The sequence below is a fragment of the Hippocampus zosterae genome, chromosome 6, assembly GCF_025434085.1.
Source record: "Hippocampus zosterae strain Florida chromosome 6, ASM2543408v3, whole genome shotgun sequence".
NCBI classification, from domain to species: Eukaryota; Metazoa; Chordata; class Actinopteri; order Syngnathiformes; family Syngnathidae; genus Hippocampus; species Hippocampus zosterae.
In genome coordinates, this window is record NC_067456.1 from 4467457 (window position 1) to 4493187 (window position 25731).

A 25731-nucleotide genomic window follows, 5' to 3' on the forward strand; every position below is an offset into this window, starting at 1 on the left:
CCCCTCAACCCAAGCCAGAAGCTGATTTATTCATATTTTTTCTCTCTCTTTTGCTCGCCCTGCCACAGCAGTGAAGCCGGCCCCGCTTTCGAGCTGCGCGTGGAGCTGTACAGCTGCTGCTCAGAGGACGACTTCTCGGCCGGGAGCACCCCCAGGAAGCTGGCCAGCAAGCTGAGCTCCTCCTTGGGTCGCTCGACTGGGAAGAAACTGCGGGCGGCCATGGAGCCCGGGCCGTGCAGCCCAGTGAGCAATGGAGGGGCCTCTCCTCTCCTGCTGCCCGTTCCTTCTGTGCCGTAAGTGTTGATGCCTTCTGCAAAGCTCAACATCAAATGAGAGGAGACAAAAGACTCCCCCCGTCCCCCCCACCTAGTTCAATTCAGTTTGCTGGGTCAGTGTTTGCATTTCTATGATGACACATCTCACTGTGTCACCAGTACACGATACCAAATGGATGGAGCAAGATACAATGGTTGAAGTTGCTTGGGTGAAACATTTTCATGGAGGTAGAGAAGAAATGTCAGACAAAAGTTCCCTGCCTGCATAATGAAAAGATCACTAAGCGGAATGACTATCTATCTCACAAGTTAATAATCGAATGTATTTATTAAAAAAAATCCATCCATCCATTATCTACCGCTTATCCGGGGCCGGGTCGCGGGGGCAACAGCTTTAGCAGGGAAGCCCAGACTTCCCTCTCCCTAGCTACTTCTTCCAGCTCTCCCCGGGGGATCCCGAGTCGTTCCCAGGCAAGCTGGGTGACATAGTCTCTCCAGCGTTTCCTGGGTCTTCCTCGGGGTCTCCTCCCGGTGGGGCATGACCGGAACACCTCACCGGGGAGGCGCTCAGGAGGCATCCGAATCAGATGCCCAAGCCACCTCATCTGGTCATCTAAAAAAAAAAATATTATTATTATTATTATTATTACTCCCATTTATGGTCATTTTCATCTCTCCCCAGGGGGCCCAAGTACCACCTGCTGGCTCATACCACCCTGTCGCTGTCACACGCCCAGGACAGTTTCCGTACGCACGACCTCACCATCTCAGGCAACGGTGAGCGTCGACCTCCATCAGTCTGTCTTTCTTCCATCCCCTCTCTCACCAAATCAGCCATCTGTCATTCGTTCCCCCTTTTTGTCGAGCTTTTCGTGTCGCCGCCTGGCTGCACTCTTCATCGTTGTGGTGCATCACTCCCCCCCCCTTCCCTTCCCCTCCCTCCGTAGTCCAAGGTCACAGGAATAAAGGCTGCTTCAGAGAGGTGGCTGCAGTGTGAAGCCCAAGTGATAACAAGGGTCCGCGGTGTGTTTTTATTCTTCAGCTGTCCTGTAAAGCTTTCATTGGTGCTCGTTGCCACCGAGCTCTGTAGCTGCCACTCTTTTACACCTCTCCGCCTCCAGGTTTTGTCTTCATGGCGACATTGTCCGCCTGGAGAGCGTGTTTGTGGGCGGACTTTCACGCGCCGTATTAATGGTGCGTAATTCTGTTTGTATGCGTGTAGAAGAGTGTTCATACTGGCTGCCCCTCTATGGAAGCGTGTGTTGCCGCCTCGCAGCCCAGCCTCAGTGTATGACGCAGCAGATGATGAGTGGACCCTTGAAGGTGTCGGTAAGATGGAGTCAAATGTTTGTTTGCCCATTTTGTGCATGCACTTTTTCTTCGACGCTTCACCTTCCTTGTTGCGGTTACCAAGTTGTTGTTTTTTTTTGGCATCTGGCAAGGAGGTTTACGCTTTCATGCTGTCGGAAAGCCAGATTTAAAAATAAATAAATAAAAGAACTAATTCACTGATTTTAATGAAACCTTAGGTATTGGTGAGGCAAAAATCAGTCGTGTCCTGTAAGGCAACCACAAAATGCTTTTCATGACTGTTGAGACTTAAATAATCATGTAAAGTCTAGTTAAGTATGAGTGTAATACACAAAATATAAACTGTACTTTTTGATTTGCATCTGATGGTTGGCCATTGATTAAAAAAGTAGCTGTCAAATCCCCACACACTGCGGCCACATCGCTCAGTGTGTGGCACTGTGTCGAAACGTCAAGGTGTCTTGCCTCATATCGCTGATGTTAAAAGCCCTCGGTCACTGCTTTCCAGAGCTTTCTTTTTAGCGGTGTATGACGCAACAATAGCAAAAACAACTCCATCTTGACATCTCCTATTGTTCACGCAGCAGTCGGGAGGTGGACCACACAGCTGGACCAACGTGTATGCAGTCCTGAAAGGAACCAGCCTCTCCTGCTATCAACAACAAGAAGACATACAGGATAGCGTGGACCCGGCGTTCACCATCGCCATCAACAAGGTCTGAAACAAAAAGTCAACAATCTCCTTTTAAAGAAACAATGTGCTCTAATCTTGCGTCATTTCATCTTTGGTGACCATATTAATGATGTGTCGCGACCCTCTCATCAGCAATTACCGTATTTCCGATAACTATTCCAATCACGCGTGATATAGACGCCATCTCTGTATTTCCACTGTGACTCACCTTCTTGGCTCTTAAGGGGTCCATCTTTTGTCAACTGTCTGGTGCCTCTGTAAACACCACTTAAGATAAGGGGGGAGGAAATAAATGGAGCAACACTGCCATCTAGCGAATTTTGAAATACATTTGGGAGGAAAATTCCACAAGGGCAATTTATGGTTTGGATGAAGGAAGACTAATGCGAGTCATTTTTAGTGGAAGCTGATTGTGTGTGTGTGTGTTTTTTTTTTCAATGCCTTCAGGAGACGAGGATACGCGTGTCGGAGAAGGACGCTCAGGGCAAAGCTCAGAACGTTTGCATCAGCAACCAGTACGGCGGCGAAGACGTCACGCACATGCTCACCACAGACAGTCGAGAGGAGACGCACAGGTGGATGGAGGCCTTCTGGCAACACTTCTACGACATGAGTAAGTACCTGTCAATTTCATCATCGCTCGGGTTTTGATCACTTCATGTGACATAAATAAAAAATGACACTCAGGGCCGCCCGCCGTCTTAACTGTGGTGTCCTTCCCAAGGGCAAACTTGTCAGCTGATTGCTTCATATACTAAAAAAAAAAAATGTCTGTGATTTCCATTGCTCAGGTAGGTGGAAGCAGTGCTGCGATGACTTGATGAAAATTGAACAGCCGTCACCACGGAAACCGGCCCCCGTCACGCCGAAGCAGGGCTCCCTTTACCACGAAATGGGTACGACATTTGCACCGAATCACGTGCCCGCGCGCATGGCGGAGTGCTTGGTGTCTGATATCTGCGGCTTAACAATCTGCTTTTCTGTTCTGCTCCATTCGACTCGAGACTGTGACTCACTCTGTCCTATTTTCTCTGCTCCTTTGGCCCCGTGTGCTCGTCACTCCTTTGTCCCCTTTACATTTTATTTTGTTTTGACCCTCCAACATGTTTTCATCCGCCAAACTGCACCCAACTCATTTACCTTGGTCAACCTTCCCATCCTCTCCATCGTTTCTGTTTATGCACAACACCTCCCCACCCCTCCTCCTGACCAACCTCCCCCTCCCCCTAATCCACCACCACCACCACTCGGCTGTTCCTAAATACTGCCGACAGCCCCTCTTGCCGCACCCTCCAGTGAGGGTCTTCTGCTGCAAGACAATGCTGTGTCTGCCGAGATTCGGGCTCTTCTCTCATCCTATTACAACGACAGGTGACGTAGCAGGAGTAGGAGGAGCCCGTGTGATGATGAGGTCTGACCACTTTACATACATGTACTAAGAGATGGTTAAAAAAAAATATATATATATATATATATATATATATATATATACCAGACTAGAAAAAAAGCCCCGCCGCAAAGGGCAAGAAAAAGAAGGGAATAATTGACTCCCCCTTGTATTTTTTTTTAACTTAAATTAATAGCTACCAAGCTAAATTTAGCTCCTCCCTGACATACAACGCATATCTCTCGGTCCAGTGTATCACTTGAATATAGATCCTTGACGCGATTGTAGTACTTTGCGACTTTTATATGGTTCTGGCATCTTAAATTTAAGCAACAAGAAATTTGTGGTTTGTTAATCAGTTATTTTTGTCCCGCCAACTCAAATTGCCACAAATAGTAGCAACAGAGGTAGCCATTAGCACAACATGCTAACTAGTTAAAGTGGCAGTGCCTCATTGACTCTTTCATTTTCACAGTTAAACTAGTCTATTTCATGTCAAGTCGCGTTACACCATTTCATCATTTTGCATCGCGGTCCAAGATGAGCAAAATTTAGCCAAAGTAGTCCCGAAGTGCAAAGTAAAGCCAATTAGCGCGCCGACAGTGCACTTGTTAGCTGTGTTAGCATGTCGGCTGAGTCTCCATTCCTGCGTGATTTAATCACCTTAGCACACTTAGAGGTAAACAGTGACACCTTCAGGCATTTGTCCTTATCGGACAATCAGACGTACTTTTAAATCAAATGTTATTTCTGGAATGAAGTCTGTTTTTAGCAACGCACAGTAATAATAGTTCACCACTGACCGTTTATGTGATTTTAGAACACTTGTGAGGCAGAGGGACACAATATGGAATGTCACTTGTCCAGTGAAATTGCTCTGTCGGAAATAAAGTTAAAAGCAACTTAATTGTGCTTCGTCAGTGATTCTTTTTCATATTCATATTGATTCAACTGATGAAAATGTCGCCAGGCTTTGAATCGTTTTGACTTCATGTGTACATTTTAAGAAGGTGTAAACGAGCTCAGCATTGACGTCTTTCTCGCGTCTCTTCTCCAGTTATTGAGTCTTCTGACGAGTTCGGCAGCAGCGTGTCCGACATGTTGGCCCGGAGGATGCAGGAGTTGGAGCTGCGCAGCCAGCTGGGCACCTCTCCCACCTGGATGTCCCTCTTTGAGGAGAACCACCCCAAAAGCGTTGGCCTGCCTCATCCGTGTGCCTCCCGCCTGGCGGGCCACGGCCCCCTCAACCCCCACCGCCTCTCGCGGAGCCCCGCCAGCCCCCCGCGAGCTCTCCTGTCCTCGGACGCCAGCCTGACGTCCGACAGCGACAGCCACTGCAGCACCAGCCCCTGCTCGCACCACCACGGCTGGCCCGACACTCCGCCCTTCTCCCTGTCTTCCCAATCCCGCCTGAGGCCGCGCACACTCTCGCTGGACGCCAAGCTGAGCACGCTGCGGGGGAGGGGCTACACGGGAGGGGGCGCCTTCCACTGCCCCTGCCGGCCTCCCCCTTCGTCCCGCTCGCCGCTGTCCCAGCGCAGCACCCAGACCACGCTGTCCTGCTCCAGCTCCACCTCCAGCAGTAGCTCCAGCAATAGCGAGGGCGGACAGAGCCCGGAGTTGTCCGAGTGCGCCGCCTTCTCACGACCCTCGCCGGCCAGACGCAGCCTCAGGAACCTCAAGGCCAGACTGGACCCCCGCAACTGGCTCCAAAGTCAGGTGTGACCTCAAGCCGAGGAGACTCTTCCGCGAGACTGGTGACAATCTCTGGGAGCTACTGGCCCATTTTGCGAGGTTTGGGGTCGTGCTGCTTGGGAGCACCTGTCGACCTTTCCCCATTTCAAACTGGAGTTTACCTTTCACTCATTTCTCCATCCTGGCTTCACGATCTTTTTCATCTCTGTTCATTCACTAGCATTTTTGTTGTGACTGAAAAGTGTTTTTCTAACAAAAGTGTCTAGTATGTATGCCGTCAATATGAGTGAGCGTGTGATGGAATGCCTCGAAAGCAGTGGTGTCCAAACTACAGTCTGGGGGCCATTTGAGGTCCATGACGGATGCTGACATGAACAAATACGGTACGTGTCATTTACCTCATTTGTAGAACAGTGGTGCCTTGAGATAGAAGTGATTTGACTAGATTTTTTTTTACGAGCGATTTATGATGGCAATGAACTTAACATGTTGAAGTTTATTGGCAAACTAAACCTAAAATAGAATGCTATACATGTATTTAATACAACCACATAGTTTTGCCTTAATAAAGTCTGTTTAGCCTGGTGCAAACAAAAAAATGCAAAACATCAGAGACGAGCGAATGAATAGCTTCGCTGTTGCAGTATATTGGATATTTGAACACAAACGGTGAAGAAACACATGCAGACAGATGATAAACAATACTCACAGGCAAGTGTTCTTTGTTCTTGTGCAAAAAAAAGGCAATATTACAGCAGCATAGTGCACTGCAAATAAAAATTGTGAGCTTTTTTGGGGAGGCGGAAACGGAATAATGCCATTTCCATTCATTACAATGAGTAAAGATGATTTGAGATACAAGTGCTTTGTTCCAAACTTACCGGTAGATACAGAATGAATAAAACTCAATATCTCAAGACACCATTGTACCTTTTGTTTTCTAAACTTGCTGACAGAGCAACAGAAGAAGAAGAAATTGGTTCCCACGTCACTAGCTACAAAATGAACGAAGATGATTCAGGTACGGCAGCAACTTGCGTGAATGCCAATTGTTTGCTCCACTTTCTGCCCTGCATTAAGGGCCATCTTGGCACAGTGTGCGCTTGTAATGGAAATGTATATACAGTACAGTAATATATAAAAGCATTTTTTAATTTCTTTATTTATCTTTACCCGCGCTGATGGTTTGGTTTTAGCGCGTCGCATAAACGGAAGGTGAAGAATTATCAAGGTGGACCTTGCATCCTTTCATTTTTCTGCATGTGGCCCTTGGAAGAAAATGTCTGGACACCCCTGCTCTTAAAGGGTCACTGTCTCTTGCCAGTACTGTGATATGTAACTGTTGAAGAATATTCACACACAAGAGCGATCTGCTGTCACTCCGCTACACTGCACCAGGAGATGTAGTTGCTATTTTTAACTTGCGTGATTTGGCTGACATTTCATTAGTTTCAGATTTGATAACATGAAGCGGTTCATCACTGGTCATTACTGCGATTGCTTCAAAGGGTTCAAATGATAAATTCTGGCTATTTACAGAAGGAGGAGTAGAGCCACACCATAAATTTGAACATGCATTTATTCAATAAAGTTATAGTCAGATGATGAAATATCAAACCAACGGTTTTATTTTTGTTCCCAACCCAGTCAACCAAATATTTATATGTATAATTTCTTTTATTCATCTGCATGGAAAAATTCCCTAACAAGGCAAATTCCCTATGGCACGTCACTGACCGTCATTGTCAAATGTTCCGTACGTATAACTTGACCGTTATAATACTACCATTCAGCTAGTAATAATATTTTTGCTTCATTCTCATATCATAGAAAGTTCATTTTTTTATGAACTGATGAGTTGCTGAAGTAAGAGTCTGATTAGCTTCTTGTAGAAGAGCACGCCCCCCCCTCCCCCATTCTCCCTTTGTTGTCACTTTGACGTGGGTCTCCTAAAATGTCAAACTTGGATTCATTTTCAGTGTGGCTTTAACCATCCTTGGTAAAGTAGAACATGAACATGCCCCTGTTTAACAGTTGATATATATATTTTATTTTTTTTCTCGGAAATATAAGACCATGACGTATATTCAGTTTGAAAAATAACAACAGTACCGGTATGTCTGTTAGATGTAAAAATGTAGAATGGCCTGGTTGCATAAATACTGTATGAACATCCATCAACTAATGCTTTATCAAAGCAGCTCTGGTTTCAATGTCCGTTTTGTACAGTTTATCTGTCTCATTTTTATTTTGTTGTTGTTGTTGTTTTATTTTTTATTTTTAACCACATCAAACAAAGTGAGTCTTTCAATGGGGTAGTTCACTTCCCTTTTCCACGGAACAGTTTTGGCTGCATCCATTGTTGTCTGAACCGAGTGAAAAGCCATAAATGATTCTCTTACTGTCCTTTTTAAATGTGAAAATACATCCATTCATTATAAACAACCATAAACCTGGCTGTCAAATTTCATTCAGGTTCAGCGTTTTAGGACAAACTGTACATTTTTTTGCCTGTCCAATCCCGGCAGCCGAGACAGCACTCTTCAACAGAGGCAGACATCCATTTTCCAATTGTGACTGAAAATAACTGTCAAATGTTTGAAAGTGGCATTTGTTACTGTACTTATTTGTATTTTTTTTCTTTTGATAAGTTAACAAATAAGCTATCCTTGCTCTATCTGTGTAATCCATTATTGTGGATGATTTGCAGCTATACTGACAATTATCTGTCATGATCATAGGTTGACTGTTACTACGATGCAAGAGTTATTTCTTGTGGCAGCCTTCGTGTTTCTGCATGTAAACCACCCAAGGAGACACGAGACAAGTGTGTGACTATCCAATTGTGATTATTAATAATAAATAGATTATCAATTTAACGTGGACTTCATTTGTCTGATTGGGATGGAATAGGATCTGCGAACAAAAAAACACTGTCATTTAATTGGAATTTAAAAGTTTCAATTAATTTTACTCAGTTGAATTAAACCCAACTCTAAATTTTCATGTACATCATTTATGTTAATCAGAATAGTGTTACATCATAAATAATTCCTCAATTTAGCAAAACTGAGGTCGTGTTCTTGTTCATTAAACCACAAACGAGTTCCGCCTGAATCAACAGCGCCTCTGGTGGTTGCAGCAAAGCATTGCATTCCAATTTGTCGCATGATGCAGAATTCTTCATGATCAATTTAAAGATTGGTACACCCATTCTTAACAACAAAACACATTTTAAGCCGTAAAGGCCATTAAAATGGAGGACAATGAAGTGCCAGTTATTCTTCTCTGGCAGCAAAGCCCCTGGGGAATCATCTTACGTGAGGATGAAAAGTATGCAAAACATGTCTCAAAAAGGAAGGTAGGACAGAGGCTTTATTGTCAGCTCTGAACGTGCCGAGCCTTAAAAACCGCCGTTCGTACAAAGCACTGTTGCAAACATGGGAGGTAGCAGATGCTGATTGTATGCATAGACAAATACTACGGCCATTTTGAATCTCCTTCGATAACTCGGTGCTTGTGCTATTGTAATTTCACATGTGCAATACATATATTAGACAAGTTAAAAAAAAAAATACATCAAGTTAATGTATGTTAACCCCAAGCAACACATCATTAGAATATCATCGAATCACATCCGGCTTCATTCTCATGTAATCCAGTGACAACATGCCGTGTAACAGAAAGTTTGGCAACGATTATATCGGAATTATTTTTTTAAGACTTGTTCTGTGCATGTGTGCGTGCTCTCCGGGCGTCCAATCAGCAGCCGCCGAGTGGGTGGGCCGCCCTGAGCGCCACGCCAGCTAGCATCCTCCACGCCCAAGTGGACAACTTGGCCGGGCACGTTTCCGCTCTGCTGATGTACGAGCTGGCGATGCGGTGGAGCCGTTTTGCGCCAAAGGTGTTGTAGTGCCCCGGAAGGACTTGATCCACCTGCTCGGACAAGGATGTTTATTTGCATTTTCAAGGATTATCCTTTTCAAACCATTTCACTGAAATTCTTCATGCAGTGTTTGATAACACCAACTGAAGAAATTACAGTTCAGGTACTTTTTTTTTCCTCTCTAGATGCTACTTGGTGTCAACAGCTGTGTCTTAGATGGATCAAAGGTTACCTGTTCGCTGTCCACCAGGCCCACCAGGCGCTCGCAGCTGCCGATGTAATCGCTGACGTGGCTGTACGGCAGCCAGTCGATCATGGCGCCGTCATACACCACGTCGCCGCTGAACAGCAGCTTGTTGTCGCCGTCGTGGAGGCAGATGCTGCCCCGCGAGTGGCCCGGCATGTGAAGCACCGTCAACTGCCTGTCGCCAAGGTTAATGACGTCACCTACACATGAGAGCAGACTGTTCGAGTCTGTTGGCCAGCGCAAATTTTTCACTTTCTCTGGTTTTGTTATTCAAAGCTATATGTTGGAGTAAAATTAACATTTTTTGTATTACTCTACAAACTACTGACCACATTTTTTTTCTGTTTTTATTCGACAGCTGGATTATGAATTTGGACTGCCTCTACTTTCCTTGGCTTGTAAACTGTATGTTACAATTACAAATTCTATTTTGTGCAGGTATTTTGCCAAATATCTTCCTTCTAACCATGGATCACCCCTACCCACAAAAAATAGCGTCTATCTTATAGGATAGCATACAGTATGAGTCATGAATGGAGGTGACATACACACACACACACCATGCAGCGAAACAGTCCAGCTGCACTGCAGTGGTCTGACACAGCTGAACCTGCATGGTGTGTGTGTGTGTTCGTGTGTGTGTGGACTGTAGGTGCGCAAAAGCTGAAGTTCCCATGCTTGATAAAGGACCCATCTTGGGTGCGGCCTTCACCTGTACATGAAGCCTTCACAGGAACAAATGCTGTTGTAGTATTTTTGCCAAAGGAAGTGTAGACACTCCACTACTTTTACCGTGCATCTTTTAAACTCGGTCTAACAGCATTGTGATCGATGGTGATGCTTTTAAGGAAAGAGTGGTGAAACATTTTCCCTATTAACACTCACCGAGGAGCATGAAGATAGAGATTGGCACAGTGCATAGTATTCTGTGTCCATCCATTCATATTCTACGTGGCTTAGCCTCATGAGGGTCACAACTGGGTGTCCAAATTGACTTTGGGTGAGAGGTGAAGTAGTAAAAAAAAAAAAAAAAAGGTTGAAAAAAAATCGGCAGTCTACTCATGATGTCTGCTATTCAGAAGCAGGGCTGCATTGTGTTTCGCTGTGGACTAAAAATGGCATTACATTCAGCTAACGATCAATCACAGCTCTCTCGTTTTCTGGGTTTGGTCACGTGACGTTTGCAAAATGAGCCCTTATGCTGCATCCAGGAAGGTGTCAAGTTGGAGTTTTCCGACTTCCGTCTAGGAAACGTGTTCTAGAGGGCCCCTGTGAACTGGGAGCTGCGGGTTTTGAAGCAGTTGAGGGGGGTAGGGGGTATCCGGAGTTCACCGACCACCTTCAATGTGATGTCACTGGACAATGGCGACCAATTCAGCGTACTATATACTCCGATTCGCATCCCGAAGCCTGCTCGTCTAGGTTCCAGCCATGAAAAACAACGTTCCAAATAGGATCCCCGACCCAAGCTCGAGACCCCCTCTTACCTTCTTGCAAGATGTGCGTGGGCTGCACAGCCTTGACTTTATAGTGACTGGCCCTCCAGCCGGGACTCGGAGCCTCGGCTATCTCCCTGTCACTGAGCCAGGTGACCGTCTCGTAGTTGTCCCCGTTGGCCAGAGCCTCCACCTCAGCGCTGTGGACGCCCACCTGTTGGAACTGATGCAGGCCGCCCGAGTGGTCAAAGTGGGCGTGGGTGGCGATGGCCAGCAGCGGGTTCTTCCGCTGGGGGTCCTTGCCAAGCAGCCCCATGGCATCGATGTAATCCGGAAGGCTCCTCAAGCCGAGTCCCGTATCGATCACCACGTCCTGGTGGGAGCCGCGCAATAGCCATATGTTGGCCCGATTCTGCGACTGGTAGAACCGTTCCTGGATCCAGTAGAGTCCGTCTCCGAGCGACTTATGAGCATACCAGTCGGCCGCAGACATCCCAATTCATGCACGTTTCACGCGTGGATGCGGCGCTAATCGAGCTGTCAGGTTGATATTGTGCCCGTGGAGCTGTTAGCTTCAGCGGGGAGCGGATATGTTTTCATTGAGGTTAGAGCCTCGGCCGCTGACACACCCGTGGGGGAAGGAGAGCGCTCTGATTGGACCATAGTGCGGAAAAGAAAAATCCTCATGTAGGCGGCTATTGGCCGAAAAATGACGTAACCCCACGTAATGGGCGGGGAACTATAAAATCAGTAAAGCACGTGCGACCGACGGCTCGTATGTTAGCGAAGCTTTCACTTGTCATTTTATTGACTACATTTTTGTATACGAACGTAATGTGGGCGCGCATGACCGGCTAGCTCTTAAAATTACAGGCCGCATACTTTTGGGTTATCTTGACAATACCCAACGACCTCTTTAGTAAGCATGATCATGTTTCCTACGGTACTATTCTAATTTGGAAGAACAGCAGTGGGTAATCAGCATGACATCGTTTTGTGCGCGCGTGCGTGCGTGTGTGTGTATGTGTGTGTGTGTGTGTTGATTCAGGTGTTGAGGTGGTTGGCACCCATGGCGGGGAAGGGGCGTGGGGTGGCCGCGTTCACCTTCAACATTGAAGCACTGGGCATCGGCAGGGGCAATATGCCAGAAGCAAGGGTGGCACCCAATCCACTTTTTCCAGTAAGTGTCCACACACACACACACACACACACACACACAGACTGTGTCAGTGTCATGCTGGAGAAGTATGCAGCCGCTGCTAACCCCGGATAAGTGGTAGAGGATGGATGGACTCGTGCAGTGTGACCTATACATGACACTGCTACATAGCACCTTGACATCAAGCAATATAATTGCGTCTTGCAACAGCGCCTCGCCCTCCCTTGGTTGCCATTATCGACATAATTGTTGTTGCTGCAGCTACGCTAATTGTTATTTCTGACAAGTTGGCACCTTTTCCATTCTGACCTCCCCTGGCAAATTGATTTGAAAAGATTAGCCCAATCATAGCAAATGATAGGATAGGATGGTATATAACGGTATAGGTTGTGAAGTGTTGGTAGTGGTCTTTCTGAGACTTGGATTTCATGGCAGTAGTCTGACATTATGGTGAGGTGGTTCAGGAACGATTTTTAATGAGTGGCCAACTGTTGGCTACAAGTTTTCCTGTGATTCAATATTTCAATGTTTGTCAGGATCTGAATCGCAGGTGAATGGAAATGCAAAATAATACCAAATCATATCACATGAGCTTTCCCAACAAAAATTGTTGCAAATACTGTATAAGCGCAATTCAGCTGGCCACCACCAAGCTGCAATAATAAAGTGAATACAGTGTATATTTATTGACAGAAAGAAATTATGCACAGTTCCTCATCTATCCGTCGTGTCGAGAGTCTTTATTGTTGAAATGCATACAAGCTTTGTCAAAAAAAAATCCCCCATGTTGAAGTGATACAGTGACAAGATGTAACGGCACATTTCTCTTTCTAGCCGGTAAACTTCAAGCCAATCCCCCTGAAGGTCGGCGAGGACGAGGACTACATGCTGGCTCTCAAACAGGAGATGAGGGGAACTATGCAGCAGAGGCCTCACAACATCAGGTTTCACTCCAAAAAGGCAGGCGAGTGCTTTTTAAACTTGACTTTGGACAGAGGGGATCTATCTATGAAAATTGGCCGCTGCAGAAAAACACAATGCAGCACTCAGCAAGTGGGTCATTTAATAAGCCTCGTGTGAGGGGAAGAGGGAAGTAGATTTATGGAGGAATTATTCTGTGGACTTGAATATGGCTCCTAGGACAAAATGACCCGTTTATCTGAACACGTGATGTTAAAATATCATGTGGGTGTTCAGTGTAAACCTATGTGAGTCAAGTTTTTTTGTCCAGGGTAAGGGAGGGTGTGTCTGATGAGAATGACTTTGGGCTGAAAGAATTGAGCACGTTTCATTTTCTCCAAGGAGATGTGGAGAAATACACACAGAGATACGTGAAACAGACACAGGATGAAGAATGGACACCAGGTATGTGTTTTTTTTTAAAATCCTATTGCAGGAGTAAGAAATTTGATATTAATAATCTGCATGTTTCATATTTTAAGATTGGAATGTCTTTCCAAAGGAGCTGATGCCACAGAAGAAAACCAAAGTGAACGCAGGTATAGTATTTTACATTTGAAATAGATATCACTGCTTTGAATTAAGTGAATTTGTTGATTGAGTATCTTGTGGCTGGGAATGACACAATGTCTGATATTAACATCAGATTTTGAATCATTTTTTAAAATGGTTATTGTACAGTTGCGATTTTCAGTGTGGTCGGTGGGCTCCCTCTAGTGGTCTGCAAAAGAATCACCGCCTAAAGTACAATTTAGTTGTACTTAACGTTTATGTTAAATATATTTGCATTTCATCTAAGAAGTTTTTAAAAACCTTTGTTGATACAATTTTTATTTACATTTTACAGCGAGTACATTATAATTATTCGAATTTTGTTTACCCATTCAAAACAAAATGTAATACTTACAAACTTGTCCAGGGTTTGAATACAAATTCTTTTTGGCGAAATGCAACAGGTCCAAAGAAGAAAGGAACAAAAGTATCCAAAAAAGAGGCAGAAGATGTGTTGACCAAATTGAACGTGAGTGGCTGTGTGCATTTTGTTTTGGTAGAATGACAAGTTGCTTGTCGTTACGCATAAATTGACTGTTCATGTCAACACGTCAGGAGCTGGAAAAGAAAGATGACGGTGACAAATCAGATGAGGATAAACCCAAGAACAAAGACAATGAAGGCGAGGAGGAGGAGGAGATTGAAGAGGAGCAATATGAAGAAGATGAAGTGGAGGTGAAGTTATTTCTAAATGTTACACCAAAATTCCTTCTGGTCAGAATGTGATAAATGGAGATTGTAATCTTTTGTAGGATAATGACTACATTGAGAGCTACTTCGACAACGGTGAAGACTTTGGTGCAGGCAGCGATGACAATATGGATGGCGAAGCAACATACTGACTCGACTTGTTACTTTTTGTTACGGATCCAGAGCGATGCATTTGGTTACAATGTAAATATATATATATATATTATATATATATGAGCTGTGTAAATTACAAATGCCAAAATGTATGCACGTGGACAATATTTGAAAATAGATTTATTTATTCTCCAACCTTGAAGCAAAATGACACAGGTTAAAAGGCACATACTGTCAGAGAACGATTTTCCAAAATCTACACAAGTGGTGAAGTAAAAGGACTTTCACACAAAAAAAAAATCCTCATATTGTGGGGATTCTGTGCAACTCTGAATTTTTTCACTGGGCTTTTTTTTAATGCAGTACTCTCCAGACCAATTAAAGACGTTCAATACTAATAATGTACAATGGCACAATAGTCCTGAAATATATTAATTAAATCCAAACGTTAACACGATGTGGACAATCATTTTCACCAACAAATGTATTATGTGGTATGGATAAAGAAATAAAATCTTTTTAAATGAGACATGATGGAAAATTTGTCAGTGGATCTTTGGAGCTGTTATCTAATTTACATAATATCCACATCCAAACCGATGGCGCTAGCCTTGACTGGCTGCTAGTCTGTCCTAAAATCCAGCTTGTCAGAAAAATGATCATCCAGAGAGGCACTACCACCCCCCTGCTATCATGTGAAAGCCAAGAGGTAAGCAGAGCTGCACTGAGTGTCATTGGACTTGACGATTAGCATTAGCTAACAGTGTTAGCTTCTGGTAACCGGCCCATACTTGATTGCTTGGTGAAGTTGCAAACAGTGTCTGGTGGTGTACATGTGTCACAATCGCACGGTGTGAAGATCGGCCTCTTTGAGTGAAAACACTTTTGTCTTTACAGGCGCTCCCTTTTTTTTACTACACTCCCGGATCTGCTCCCACACGTAAAGCTCGTCGCAAGGCTCGGGCTGGTCGTCAAGGTAACAAAAGCACGACTCGCCATTGGCAAAATCTAGGGTGTGAGTAAGAATTCTTGAGCATTGGGATGTTTTGACAAAAGCTTGTCAACGCATACTGAGACACCTGGCAACTGTTTTCATACCCGAGAGAGCAAAATGTTAAACCCTTTGTGGTGCTACAGGCCCAGCCAAGTCATGGAAATGTATTGTTATCCACATTTCGAACAACAAAACGGTGAATGTGTCCTCACATAAAGGCAGCAGCATGGATGAGAGGAAACCACGTCCAGATCAGTTAAATTAATAGAAATGTATAAATCCGTGTTACCGCTCTAAAGTGACTTTCACGCTCAAAAATGCATTTAGGAATCAGGGTGGTTATATTAAAACAACTTTTGTCATGTCTTTCCATGTTGTGCACTGTCCACTTTGAGTCCTTGTGGAGCTTCATGGGGCACATCGCCAGCAGCATGATGCGTGGGTCCAGCTCTTGCGGGACTTTTTTCGAGGTGAGCGTGGCCGTGGTCGTGCGCGTGAAGCATGTAGCCGGGAACATCTGTGGGCGTCCCGTGATGGCTCACTTCGGCCTTCATTAAAACTTCATAGTACAGTAGGTAGAACACAGGCGTGATGATGCCAACCACCAGCATGATGACCACCGCCGTCCACCACCTCATGCCCCAGTCGGCTCCGTAATAAGGGTCCTTTTTTCCCACAAATTTGTACTCCACTTTTCCTAGCGATGGCTGCTTCGGCTGGAGCGTTAAAGAGGACACCACCTCGTTGAGGCTGCTCCTCGACGGCCCCGTCGATTTGACCAGTTGCTCGATGTCCTTGTCCTTCTCCATGAGGAACCCTTCCACGCTGTCCGTGGAAGAGGACGAGTCCGTGGAGGACTCTATAGGGAAGGCGGAGCAGGCCGAGATCTGGGTCGGGCGTCGGGCTTCGGCGGGAGAGGCTTGTCTGAGAGGTCTAGTGTTGTGAGTTTCAGTCAGCATGCTGAAGCGCTTGACGGGGATCTTCACGGAGCGCAGGGCGAACAAGTCCTGCTCGGTCAGGAGGTTGTTTGAGCGCTTTAAATCGGCCACCTGAAAACACAGACGAGCTCCGTTGATTTAGTAACTCTCGTGCACTTGGTTTTATTTGATGCACAGAAAATGCACTGGAATCCAACATTAGGTTGTTTCATGCATTTGTGTTTAGCTTAATCAGATGGCTGTCTTCTAGGTGGTCTCGTTGCACCTTTCAATAAACTCTGGTACGGTTCAGTCAAAGGTGAGAATGGTTCAAGCCTCGAGCCAGTAAATGAGTCGAGCTTGGCTGCAATGTGTCACCACCGTGACTAAATGCAGGTAACAAAACAGATGCTTGTTGACTCGACAAACGTCCCCCAGGTATGTGGTTGCATGGGAGGCTCATCGCGTTTACACGCCCTTCAACTGGCTCAGGCCAGTTGGATGATGTCAACTTGAGGTGTACTGTTTGAGATTGTTGAACCACCACTAAATAATATAGTCCAGTTCAGCTGAGAATCAAGATCGTTGCTTTTCGAGTGTGAGTGCAAACTTACTGAGCAATGATACTGCAAGGCAATGCTGTTTAGGGTGTCACCCTCCTGGATGTCTCTGCTCAGGTAGACAATATCATCCATCCTCTCCTTTGAGGTGCTCCTCCGAGTCCTGCCACGAGGTCGCAGCTCGTAGCTCTCCCCGTCCTCCTCGGACTGTTCATTCTCGGAACCCGTGGTCCCAAACAGGTATGCATGACCTCCATTGGCGGGTTGAACCATGATACTCGACTGGAAGCCATAGTGTTGGCCTCGACTAGTCATCTTCACTACTTTGGGGAAAGGAAACATAATGGTTAGCATCACAGAACCACCATGAAGCATTGCCTACATTACATAACGTGAAATTATATAATGTGCATTCGTGTGTGTGATTCTTTGGTCAATACGTCTATGGTCAAAGTAAAATATACATAGAACTATTAGGTAGAATCTCAAAGGCCTTTCTGCTTACGTAACACGTGATTACCACTCTTCAGTGTGTCTATGTGGATGTTTTATTACACTGGGTTACTCTTTGACATGTGGGACGTCAAAAAGACAAATCGTGGCTTCAATTCACACAGTGCAAGGCTGTGAACAAATAAAAACATGTCCAAGTACAATCACTCTAGTCGTGCACCCTAAACATGCACTGCTTGTAGGAGAGGCGACGTACATCAGCTGTAATGTTAGCCCTGTGATAAAAGTGCAAGGAAACCTTAAAGTTCCACTGTAAAAACACCGAAGCAAACAAACACAATCTGTGTAGCTTCGGCTAATGCTAACACTCGTCTACTATAGCGTACAGGTGCTAGGTTATCACAATTTAATCGATCTAGTTTACAGTGACACATACAGAGGGATGTAAACAACCAGTTTACCTGAATAAGTGAACAGCAATCAGTCAGTTAAATCCATGATTACGGGAGGTAACCGTCAATCACGCCATCGCCGAGCGCAGCTTCGACACATACTAAGTATTGTTCAGCTGCCTGCGACCGCCGCTCACGGCCACGTCAACACAACATGACGTCATGACGTCTCAGCGTCAGAGAGTCGATGCCCAAGTTATCGCGAGATAGCGCGAAAAGACAAGCCGAGGTGGGATTTCGCCAACGAACACTGGGAGCGAACTCGAAGAAATTTGATTTGAGTGTCGTGTTTGTTAAATATACCCCCCGCCGACGAATTGTTATTTAATTACTGTGTATTCGTGACTTTTTAATTGAACATTACCTAAATAGTTTTTTGAAAGACAAACAATTTCATCATGTACATTCTATTTACATAATCACATTGAACATTTTGCATTTTGCAATTTGTCTGAGCATCTTGTCTCTCTTCGTTGGAGGCAGAAACAGTGGGTAGTTTCAGAATAAACACATTGTTTCATGACTTCCACATGTGCATTCTCAAATAGCATACTTTTTGCCGTACTTAAAACAGAACACCACATTAAATGGAAAACCTCAACTTTTGGGGGATGAAATGTGTCAGTCTCAAAGGTCCTCCATGGTTATAATGCTAACTCAGGGGTGCCCAAACTTTTTGGATAGAAGATCTACTTTTTGATCAACTAACCTCACGGGATCTACCCTTACCGGCGCGCGCACGTACGCACACACACACATTAAAGATTTACCTGCTTTATTCTGTTTTTTAAATATATTTTTAATGAAAATGAGACTGATTAGTGTGCAGTGTATATTAACACAAAAAAATATATTACTAACATGTACAAAGACACACAAATGGTTGTTTGTTTTTTTTTCTTCTCGACACTCCTCGGATCTACTTGGGACCTGTCTTAGATCTACCGGTAGATCAGGATCTACCTAATGGGCACCCCTGAGTTAGCAGCTAACTCGTTTCCAAATGAAGTTCAAGTGGAATGACTACACCAGACATGTCTAGCTCCGGGCCTGGAGGGCCACTGTACTGCCGGTTTTCCAGCTCTCCCGCCTGCCTCAGCCAGCTCTGAAGCAGCATTAGAACGATCTTGATGATTTGAATCAGGTGTGTTGCTCCTGGGAGAGCTGGAAAACAGGCAGGACAGCGGCCCTTGAGGACCGACTTTGGACATCCCTGGACGACACTGACGAGTCTGCGTTTGGCTCACACGGTGGCGCCGTCGGCCTCCCAAAAAAATCGAACACATTTGAACAGGGGATTAAATTGAACATCCAGTCTCATTAGGTTCAGACACTTCGATACGATCTGGAGGTGCACGCGCAACAGCGAGCTAATCTTTGGACCGGGTCAGCGTGCGCGCTCCCGTGTGCGTATCCCTCACATGGCCGCAGCACACCGGTGGGGAGAGAGAGGAGAACCGTTACTTTGACCCACCACAGTCTCTGTTATTTAGATGGAGTACCCGCTCCACCTCATGTTACTACCTCGGATCCCACCGCCGCCTCATTGGAAGGGATAACCGACTTTTGAACAACATTAAAGGGAAGAACAGCGGGTGTTTTTTAATTCATGTTTTACCGGAGTTAAAGAACGTCGCGATAATTAATCATGGACTTGGAGTGTTCAGGTAAGTTGTTTTTATCTTGCATTTACTTCTAAAAGTAAACATTATGTAAAATGTTTACTGCGGCTGAATATTTATAAACCCTCAAGTTTATATTTCTTATCGAGTGGTAATGTGGTTAATTAATAAACGGGGGAAACTATTGAGTCGTCGCTCCCCAATTAAACCAGACAGGATGAGCAGACATAATACACCACACTATAGAACACCATTAAAAAGTGCTAATTTTCTTTCGCACGGTGCGAATCGCCCCCCATTCGACTCGTTCTTGTCTCCTCCTCCTCGAAGCAGCTAATAACCCCGAAAAGCCTAAATATTGATTCAACGCGATCCGTAAATGAATGGCCGGCGAGCCCATTGACGACAGAGACAAAACGCTTCCATGGTTACACGCAGGATCTCCAGTGTGATTGCGACTCTTTGTGTGGGCTTTCCCCCCTCGCCTACTGAAATCAAACAGGGATCCGCACACACTGATAGAACTGGGACGGGGTGGGGGGTTCTTCTTCCAAAAAAATCTCTCACAATTTATAGGGCTACCAGGGGACACTTGTCCTAAAACTTGAATATCCTAAAACTGATAGCTTGATCATGTACTGTACATCCCTTGAGAATGCACTTTCCTGACTCGTGAAATATATTCAGCTCATCTCTCATTACGATGACATGATGTCATCCTCTGTGGCCAATCTCTTTTGTTGCCTCAACCCGTTTTAATCCCATTTTGCACTCGGATGCTCACTCACTCAGCTGCTTCTGTAGCCATCATTCAGCTCTTACACCTGTTCCACGCCAACTGTCTCGCTGCAGAACGAATGGCAATTGTTTCATCACAAAGCGTCACGGGCCTTTGTTTCGTGATATCTGCACACTTTGATTACCGGTAATACCATCCATTTTATCGACATCCAACCCCGGAGATCCTCTCTCGCTGCAGGCCCTTTGTCTGCCAGTGTTTATGTCATTGCCTGGAAGGGGTCAGCCCCCCCCCCCCCCAGTGGCCCGTGTGAGGGCCCGAATGTGATTCACGGGGAGGAAACTGTTTTACTGCCTGCTTCGCCCTCCTTCTGTCTCAGCCTCCTAATGGCCGAGCAGGCACAAAAGGGGGTCGGTGCCGTTAGTGGGGGCTGCTCATTGATGAGAAGGCCTGAAGTGTTGCACATGGGAGACAGCCTAAGATGGATGATTGCAGGCTACGAGAGAGAAATTGCATTCCCAGTGTGAGGCAATGGAGGGAAATGAACGATACAGCGCAGTACTTGAAGCCTTGTGTTTGTCCAGTGGGAATCATTTCACATGGAATAAACATCTTCTTTTGAGGAAGGGTTTTTCAAACTTTTGTTCACAGTCTGTTACTTCTATTGACCCAAACTTCTCCAAATACGCTACATATTACAGTAATATTGAAGTACACTGGACACAATCATTCCATCATGGGAAAGAACACAACAGTCCTGCATGCGTAGCAACAAAAGTCAACTAAAAAGCTATTTTCCAACAAATTTATACCTATGAAATTTGGCGTGACGCGGTCAGTATTTTTGAGACGATCACCAATCGGTGAGTTTAAAGACATGACAACCGATCATTGATCTGATCAATCTATTGAAATAATTTGTTTATTTGCTGTACAGGGATTGGGCCTGGACCAGCACACGAATTTGCATGTAATTGACGTCCTTTGAAATGCATTGGGGAAAAGAAAAACAATGAAGCCCTCAAAATACTCCCTAAAAATGTTGGTCATTTATTATATGGAAAATAGTGGTGATCTCCAAAAATCCCCCACATGATTTAAATTGATTGGAAAGAGAATCGATATGGAAATGATACAATTTTGCATAAAGTGCAAAATATCTGCTCTATACAAAATGAACAAAATAGCATTCAGTGGAACACTGTTTTACAAATGACCAGCTTTACAAAGAATTTTGTTTACAAACTTAATTTTACAAGAAACTAACACTGGTTCACACGTTATTTTGAATTCAGAAACGTCTGCGGAAGGCTGAGCTGTGCTTTTTCACCGACAGATGATATTTAGTCAATGGCGTCACTGTGACAGAACCCAAAATGTTTCTTCAGTGTTTCTGATTGAATGTGAATGGAACCGCGATGGTTGGAAAGCCTTTAAAAAAAAAAAAAAAGCTTATTTCGGATTGACTCAACAGACACATCATAAATCAAAACCATCGTTAAGTCTTGTATAATGGTAATGTTGTATGCCATGTTTCCGTAAATCCCATAATCGTTTCGGCTTCCTGATGGGAGACATGTTTCAGCGGTTCCTGACCTTGGAGCAGAGGGACAAGGAAGTGGTGGACTAATTGTGATGGCCAACAATCCTGAGGTCTCTTTGGTGGTCCCGACCAAACCCATTTAGTTCCTACTGTGCTTAGAACAGTTGTTGCAGCAAAAACTTGCCCATGACCACTGATAAGTCTCCGTGTAATCAAATACTATATATTTATTGTCACCCATATTATTGTACCCACTTGATGGTAAAGTGCATGTGCGTTGTATGTGGGCCTCCCTGTTTCAGCGACTTAAAAATCACAAAGCAGCTCCAGGGAGGCAGGTTCCTGACTCTTTGCCGAGTAGCACCTTGCTGCAGGGGTTTTGCCTTCTACCACAAACTAAAATAACACTTATGTTTACTTTTGGCGACACTGTGGACGACTGGTTAGCACGTCCGCCTCACAGTGCAGGGTTCCATTCCGGCTCTGGCCTTTGTGGAGTTTGTATGTTCTCCCCGCGCCTGAGTGGGTTTTCTCCGGGTACTCTGGTTTCCTCCCACGTTCCAAAAGACATGCATGGCAGGCTGATTGAACACTCCAAAATTGTCCCTGGGTGTGAGTGTGAGGGGTTGAATGGTTGTTCGTCTCTGTGTGCCCTGCGATTGGCTGGCAACCGGTTCAGGGTGCCCCCCACCCCCGCCTGCTGCCCGAAGACAGCTGGGATAGGCTCCAGCACACCCATGACCTTTGTGAGGATACGCGGATCTGAAAATGAATGGATGGCTGAATTACATTTACTTTTTCTACACATGCTCAGTGGTGGTTTCTGGTATAGGTGATATGTGCAGCCACACGGGGCGTTATTTGTGTGTGTGTAAGCGTGTGTGGAACTAAATTGAGGTAAATTATTGGCGTTTGTGGAGCTAATATACGGCGTCTTCAAGGGTATCTTTGATGAATGAAAAATGCGAGAGCTTACTGATAACAAGGAAGTTGATAGTTCAATCGACAGGACCACCAGTGCACATGTGGTTAAAAATGTAATTCGCATGTATGTTAATTGACGATGACATTTGACATAACGTTCCACAAGACGCACACCAGCGTCTCCATTTTTCGAATTACCATGATTTCTATCCCGAGGCAGTGTTTTAACAACCATTTAATCCTTGACAAAACACGCTTGGTCAGTTGCTGTAAATAATTGGAACTCATTTTCAGGCAGTTAGTTTTTGTTGCAACTGAGAAAATGGAGTCCTTTCAGTGCGTCGCTGCAGTGGGGGTGGGTTGCACATGGACCGGCTCCTTTCTCGTTCTTTGATGTCCCTCATTGTTGTATATTTAGTCTTGGCGGAGGAATTTCAAAAGTTGGCGGGGGTGGTTGAACACTGAGTGGTTGTATTTGTCTCGACAAGATGCATTCATACACTATTTTTTTTCCCCCTCCTTAATGCCTGCCGTTGTAGATTACAGCGTTGTGAGATAAACATCTCAAGATAATAAACACTGAGGTCATCTATCTATGCAAAGCACCGCAGGGGTGCCAGATGATGATGGGATGCTTTGGATTCACCAGTAATACAAGACGCTTCTCTGGGATATTTATTGATCCCTTCATGAATGTTCTGAACTCCTGTTTTATTGAGCACTATCACAGCCATGTTGTTCTTTTTTGTAGACTGCAATTTATTTGATACCGAATCAAGTGTGCCACAAGTGCTTCAATTAAAAAATTACTTCCACTCACAATTGACAACATTCCATATGAACAATTAAGCGATTCATTTGGATAGATTTTTTTAATCCATTTGTAATATTCATGCTGTCGTAATTCAGTCTGATGATGTGCCACATTTTTTGGAGATATGCGGACAATGCAGAGTTCAAACCGAAGGCGATCGGTTACGCAGTTGAACACGGAAAGAGAGCAGCGGCAAGAGAGCTCAACGTTAACGAGTCAATGTTATAACTTGCTGTTGGTGAAGTGAACTGTGTCGCTGCTTTATGAATTTTACTGACATCTGATCGTTCTGTTGGTGTTTCCTTGAGCGTAGCTTTGTAGGTTGCCTCTTATAATGCGGTGTGCCCGATGTTTGGAAAAAAAAATTACCGTGCGCGTTTTAATGTGGAAAATACAGTACTTGTATTCAGAGTCGTATTCATGATTTTGTGATTGATTGGACCAGAATCCACGAGGCAGGTTACAAAGCGTTATTGAGGAGACAATACTGCTCCTTTATGACGCTAAATCAATAGGCGAGAGAATGGCCAGCCTCTGTGTGCTGCCATCTGGCACTTTGGTGTTGTCGGAAAAGGGCGCCTCGACACCTACTGTACTGTGAATGCGTGTGCAGACGTGTAACTGTTTACAACAGGGAGTGGGGGGGGGGGGGGGCATTCTGAATAGTGGGATTTGGATTCATGTGGAGTGGAGGTCCGCTCGCCAAAAGTTGTGGAAAACAAAAAGAAAAGAGAACTCTGGCCATGTCAGTAATGTCCGCAAAACCTCCAAAGTGGCATGCGAGAACAAAAGCGCGCTCCTTAAAACCGCGCGCTGCTCAGTGAAACGTGAAGTCCGGCTTGTCCTCGACGAAAATACAGCCTCTGTTCTGCCTCGTCCCCTCTCTTTTTTTGGGAGCGCTTTTGAAAGGCAATTAGCATTTCATCCAGACCCAAGCAGTTACATGCAATGAAGTAATACCCGTTCCAAATTGGCCCTTTGGTCTGCGGGGCTGTGGAGAGCACAACCTTGTTTAATCCCCTCAAAGTGTCTTTCTGCCCGCCTCGATCACTGCGTGTCATACAAGCTAATCAGTCAGCCGGCGCTCCAAAAAAAATGCTTTAAAGGGCTTCCTCCTCAATTGGAACCACTTTCCTTTTCATATCTCCTTTTTCTCCTCTGCGTTTCTTAAGTCGTCGAAAACATTCTTGCTTTTGTCCACGAGGATTGCGAGACGCACTTGGCGGAACTTTAGAGCGTGCGAACAGCTGCGCGGACAATACCTCAGGAAAACTCTCCCCTCTCGCTCTGTTTTCTTTTTCACAGTAAAATGCACATTTGATTGACAGGCCCTTGCCCCCGAAGGAGAGAAAGGCCAATGTGAAGTATCTTCTGACAATAGCCCGTGCGCTGACCTCATGCATTTTTTGCTCTTCAAGGCCAGCGTTTCCATCAAGATTTCCTCATGTGGAATCGCATAATTTGACTGCAATTCATCTCCTTGTCGTGCTTATTTCCTCAAATTCCCCATCTCCTTTTTTGATGGATTAACGGCAAGACGTTGGTTTTGGCCGCTAAAAATAAACACGCTGTTTTGGGGTAGAAAGAACCCTCTGAAATAAGTGCGCTGTGTAATGCAAACCTTTGGCGGATTTAACCGTCTATATGCTTTAGCTGTACTCATTTACGATGCCTCTTAATTTCTTCCCCGTGTGATGAGAACATCGCGTCTGATCTAAAAATACCAGAAGGAAAAACGACACGCAAAGTGCAATTATGGGCTTGTGAGTTGACCCGGTATGCTCGCCGTGGCCACGCCGCCCGTGGGTGGTTTCTGAGGCAAGGCCCGTCACACACTGGGGCCGGTGGCTTCGCTAAGCGCCGCGCAAACATAAAACGAGCCAATAAACAAAGGAGAGAAGGCGTGATCGTGTTTTTCAGCCACGAACGCTGCTCGGGCTGCCTAAATACACACTGTACTCGAATAATATACGGCATGAACATTTTGGGGTTGAGCAGGAATATATTTGACAACTGCCTGGTTTTGTTTCAACTACTGTAAACTCCGCAGCAGTATGACCGCGAGGAAGATCCATTTTCCAATGTTTACAAGCCTTCATGTTTCATGTTGCACCGTGCTATGAAACACTGTCATCATCAAAGTTGAACTTTCAAAGCTGAAAGCGGTTTGGTCCGTCCGTGACGCTGGCTGGCTTCAAAGCCGTTCTAATTGAACGATTGTATTTGCCATTGGAATGAATGGAAAGTGAATCCATTCGTACACAAAGTGTTTTAAGTCACATTTTAACATTCCCAACTGTCACTTTT

General features: G+C 45.0%; 5 protein-coding genes across 10 annotated transcripts in view; 3 read left to right on the plus strand and 2 right to left on the minus strand.

Moving 5' to 3' along the window:
- Nucleotides 1-7822, plus strand: part of rtkna (rhotekin a) — a 54576-nt gene extending 46754 nt beyond the window's left edge. For 3 of the 5 annotated variants that reach the window (XM_052067409.1, XM_052067410.1, XM_052067411.1), the window contains exons 5-11: nt 69-293; nt 958-1052; nt 1498-1604; nt 2171-2302; nt 2728-2897; nt 3076-3176; nt 4725-7822. In XM_052067409.1, the coding sequence (XP_051923369.1) occupies nt 69-293; nt 958-1052; nt 1498-1604; nt 2171-2302; nt 2728-2897; nt 3076-3176; nt 4725-5392 (1498 nt within the window). In that variant the 3' untranslated portion in view covers nt 5393-7822. Of the gene's footprint in view, nt 1-68; nt 294-957; nt 1053-1497; nt 1605-2170; nt 2303-2727; nt 2898-3075; nt 3177-3554; nt 3692-4724 lie in introns of all 5 variants that reach the window. The other 2 variants (XM_052067413.1, XM_052067412.1) reach the window with 2 other exon arrangements.
- Nucleotides 7823-8719: 897 nt separating this feature from the next.
- On the minus strand, nt 8720-11544 carry mblac2 (metallo-beta-lactamase domain containing 2). The gene is made up of 3 exons (XM_052067483.1): nt 10983-11544; nt 9481-9695; nt 8720-9298 (listed from the first exon to the last, which is right to left on the minus strand). Exons 1-3 carry the CDS (start codon nt 11422-11424, stop codon nt 9125-9127), a joined length of 831 nt encoding a protein of 276 aa, XP_051923443.1. The 5' UTR covers nt 11425-11544; the 3' UTR covers nt 8720-9124.
- A 127-nt stretch (nt 11545-11671) lies between these two features.
- polr3g (polymerase (RNA) III (DNA directed) polypeptide G) lies at nt 11672-14498 on the plus strand. Its single transcript, XM_052067499.1, has 8 exons — nt 11672-11850; nt 11980-12111; nt 12925-13054; nt 13396-13455; nt 13533-13589; nt 14007-14071; nt 14158-14277; nt 14355-14498. Exons 2-8 carry the CDS (start codon nt 12001-12003, stop codon nt 14442-14444), a joined length of 633 nt encoding a protein of 210 aa, XP_051923459.1. The 5' UTR covers nt 11672-11850; nt 11980-12000; the 3' UTR covers nt 14445-14498.
- A 70-nt stretch (nt 14499-14568) lies between these two features.
- On the minus strand, nt 14569-17946 carry lysmd3 (LysM, putative peptidoglycan-binding, domain containing 3). Its single transcript, XM_052067476.1, has 3 exons — nt 17792-17946; nt 16932-17197; nt 14569-16449 (listed from the first exon to the last, which is right to left on the minus strand). Exons 2-3 carry the CDS (start codon nt 17190-17192, stop codon nt 15760-15762), a joined length of 951 nt encoding a protein of 316 aa, XP_051923436.1. The 5' UTR covers nt 17193-17197; nt 17792-17946; the 3' UTR covers nt 14569-15759.
- A 1157-nt stretch (nt 17947-19103) lies between these two features.
- The window catches only part of adgrv1 (adhesion G protein-coupled receptor V1), an 89354-nt gene continuing 82726 nt past the window's right edge, over nt 19104-25731 (plus strand). Inside the window, exon 1 of one of the 2 annotated variants that reach the window (XR_007962634.1) lies at nt 19104-19449. Coding sequence is in view for 1 of the 2 variants with exons in the window: in XM_052067342.1 (XP_051923302.1) it covers nt 19431-19449 (19 nt within the window). In the remaining variant the exon portion in view is untranslated. The remainder of the gene's footprint in view (nt 19450-25731) is intronic. The other variant, XM_052067342.1, reaches the window with a different exon arrangement.

What these genes read in the sequence shown, in the direction of transcription:
- mblac2 (XM_052067483.1), bottom strand. Translation starts at nt 11,424, where the DNA reads ATGTCTGCGGCCGACTGGTATGCTCATAAGTCGCTCGGAGACGGACTC. An exon ending in CACGCACATCTTGCAAGAAG is followed by an intron (nt 9,696 to 10,982) that starts GTAAGAGGGGGT and finishes TCTCATGTGTAG; the next exon opens with GTGACGTCATTAACCTTGGC. An exon ending in GCCTGGTGGACAGCGAACAG is followed by an intron (nt 9,299 to 9,480) that starts GTAACCTTTGAT and finishes TTGTCCGAGCAG; the next exon opens with GTGGATCAAGTCCTTCCGGG.
- polr3g (XM_052067499.1), top strand. Translation starts at nt 12,001, where the DNA reads ATGGCGGGGAAGGGGCGTGGGGTGGCCGCGTTCACCTTCAACATTGAA. An exon ending in ATGTGTTGACCAAATTGAAC is followed by an intron (nt 14,072 to 14,157) that starts GTGAGTGGCTGT and finishes TCAACACGTCAG; the next exon opens with GAGCTGGAAAAGAAAGATGA. An exon ending in ATGAAGAAGATGAAGTGGAG is followed by an intron (nt 14,278 to 14,354) that starts GTGAAGTTATTT and finishes AATCTTTTGTAG; the next exon opens with GATAATGACTACATTGAGAG.
- lysmd3 (XM_052067476.1), bottom strand. Translation starts at nt 17,192, where the DNA reads ATGACTAGTCGAGGCCAACACTATGGCTTCCAGTCGAGTATCATGGTT. An exon ending in CCTTGCAGTATCATTGCTCA is followed by an intron (nt 16,450 to 16,931) that starts GTAAGTTTGCAC and finishes CTGTGTTTTCAG; the next exon opens with GTGGCCGATTTAAAGCGCTC.